Source organism: Acanthisitta chloris, unplaced genomic scaffold, assembly GCF_000695815.1.
Source record: "Acanthisitta chloris isolate BGI_N310 unplaced genomic scaffold, ASM69581v1 scaffold2026, whole genome shotgun sequence".
Taxonomy (NCBI): domain Eukaryota; kingdom Metazoa; phylum Chordata; class Aves; order Passeriformes; family Acanthisittidae; genus Acanthisitta; species Acanthisitta chloris.
The window spans coordinates 1-2,201 of NW_008677416.1; the positions used below are offsets into that span (position 1 = coordinate 1).

Genomic DNA, 2,201 nt, shown 5'->3' on the forward strand with positions numbered 1-2,201 from the left:
CCCTGGGATACCGAGGGACCCTCACCTGGGACCCACTGTCACCTATAGGAAATCCTGAGGAACCCCTACCTGGGAATTGCTGTCACTTACAGGAACCTTAGGGACCCTCACCTCGGGACGCTCTGTTACTTATAGGGCCCTAACCTGGGAGCTGTTGTCACTTGTAAGAAACCCCGAAGGACCCTCCTTAGGGCCCCGAGGAATCCTCCCTTGGGACTCAATTTCACCTGTGGGAAACCCAAAGGAATCCCCCTGGGACCTGCTGTCATTTATGGGAAACTCTAAGGGACCCTCACTCGGGACCCTCTGTCACCTATAGGAAACCCTGAGGGACCATTACCTGGGACTTGCTGTCACCTATAGGAACCATAGGGACCCTCCCTGGGACCTGCTGCCACCTATAGAAAGCTTAGGGACCCTCACCTGGGACCTGCTGTTTCCTAGAGAAAATGCTGAGGGACCCTCACCAGAGACCCCCTGTCACCTATGGGAACCTGAGCGACCCTCACCATGGACCCCAAGGGACCTTCACCTGGGACCCACTGTCACCTATTGGAAATGCACTCCGTATGGCTCTGATCCATGGGAAATCCTGCTGGAGTCATCCCTATAGGAATCCCTCTTTGACTCTCTTTAGAGCTTGCTGTGACCTATAGGATCCAATCTCACCTTAGCATCACCTTGGGACTTACTTTCTCCGTCCCCAGACCCCAGGAAGTGTTTGAGACCCAGCTTTTCCCTCCTGCCCCAGGGCTCGAGCTGAAACCAAATCCCACCTGGCTTAGGTGGACTCATGGCACTGGGGAGGGCAAGTGTGTCACCAGGAGTCCCCAGATTGTGTTGGGCCATGTTGGAGGTGCAGACCCTTACCCAGCCTTGAGGACAGAGGTTCCAGGAGAAGGGACGCAGTCATTCCGCTCTGTCACCTGCAGCTTTGACTCTCAGGCTCCCCCGATGGTGTTCACACCTGTATGTGCTTCCCAGGGCATGGCAAGAGAGCATCTCCCTGAAGGAACTGCAGCGGAGAGGTGTCTGTCTGCTCAAGCTCCAAGTCACCAGCCAGAGAACTGGCCTCTACGGGCGGCTCCTCGTGACATTCCAGCCCAGGAAATGGGATTCGGATGCTGAGCTGCCCTCCAACAGTTTTGGGCCTGGTAAGTGACTCCTTCCAAAGAGGTCATAGAGTCATGGAATGGCCTGGGTTATAAGGGACCTTAAAGCCCATCCAGTTCCACCCTGCTGCCATGGGCAGGGACACATTCCACTAGCTCAGGTTGCTCCAAGCCCTGTCCAACCTAGCCTGGAACGCTTCCAGAGATGGGGCAGCCACAGCTTCTCTCTTTGCCTGCTTCATGCTCTCCCTTCAAACTTGCCTTTGCAGGGGACATCGTGGGGCTCTATGATTCAGCTGGGCAAGGTGACCCACTGTGCACGGGTGTCGTGACACGTGTCACCTCCAAAGCAGTGACAGTGGCCTTGGAGGAGTCCCGTGAGGGCACACTGAGTGTGGACCGGGAGTGCTCCTTCCGCCTGCTCAAGCTGGCCAATGATGTCACCTACAACAGGCTGAAAAGGTAAAGGCCATGGGGCTGCAGCTCACCTGGGGTGCAAGACCCACATGAGAATTCCCAGGTTTAATCTGGAAAAGCTCTTCTTGGACAGATCCCTGTTTATTCACTAGGCTTGGTTTCTCCTTCCCCATCTCATTCCTCTTACTCCTACAGCAGCTCCACTGAGAGGAGGTATCCACCTTTGGGCTATGCCTTTCTTCCTGTGCTGACCGCTGAGGGAATCCCAAGGATAACTCAGTGGGATTTGTCATGCTACAGCCTCACAACAGCCTAAATTTACCTACCTGCTGGCTGGTCCTGCTCTTCCCTTTTTCTGTTCCTCTCCCACCCCTCATCCCACACCCAGCTGTGTATTTTGGTCCAGCTGCATCACTTCTGCTACTCACTGGATTCTATGTAGAGCCTTTTCCATCCTGGCAGGAGAAATGAATATCTCTTTGCTGGATTAATGTGCTGGAAAGGCACATTTGGCTGGAATAATGGGAGGTGGAAGCCTGACTAGCACAGGGATATGTGTGGGATGATTAGGGGATGCAGGAATTAGGTGGGGTAACATTGTGCAGCTTTGAAAGAGTTTAGTCTGTGCCCACAGGCTATCTCTGGGCCCTTGGGAGTCTCCAAAGTAATTCC

General features: G+C 54.2%; 1 protein-coding gene across 1 annotated transcript in view; it reads left to right on the top strand.

Moving 5' to 3' along the window:
- Positions 1-984: 984 nt before the first annotated feature.
- IGHMBP2 (immunoglobulin mu binding protein 2) overlaps positions 985-2,201 on the top strand; it is a gene marked incomplete at its 5' end in the record, with an annotated part of 29,866 nt that continues 28,649 nt past the window's right edge. Inside the window, 2 exons of the mRNA XM_009076475.1 lie at positions 985-1,154; positions 1,382-1,574. Coding sequence (XP_009074723.1) covers positions 985-1,154; positions 1,382-1,574 — 363 coding nt within the window. The remainder of the gene's footprint in view (positions 1,155-1,381; positions 1,575-2,201) is intronic.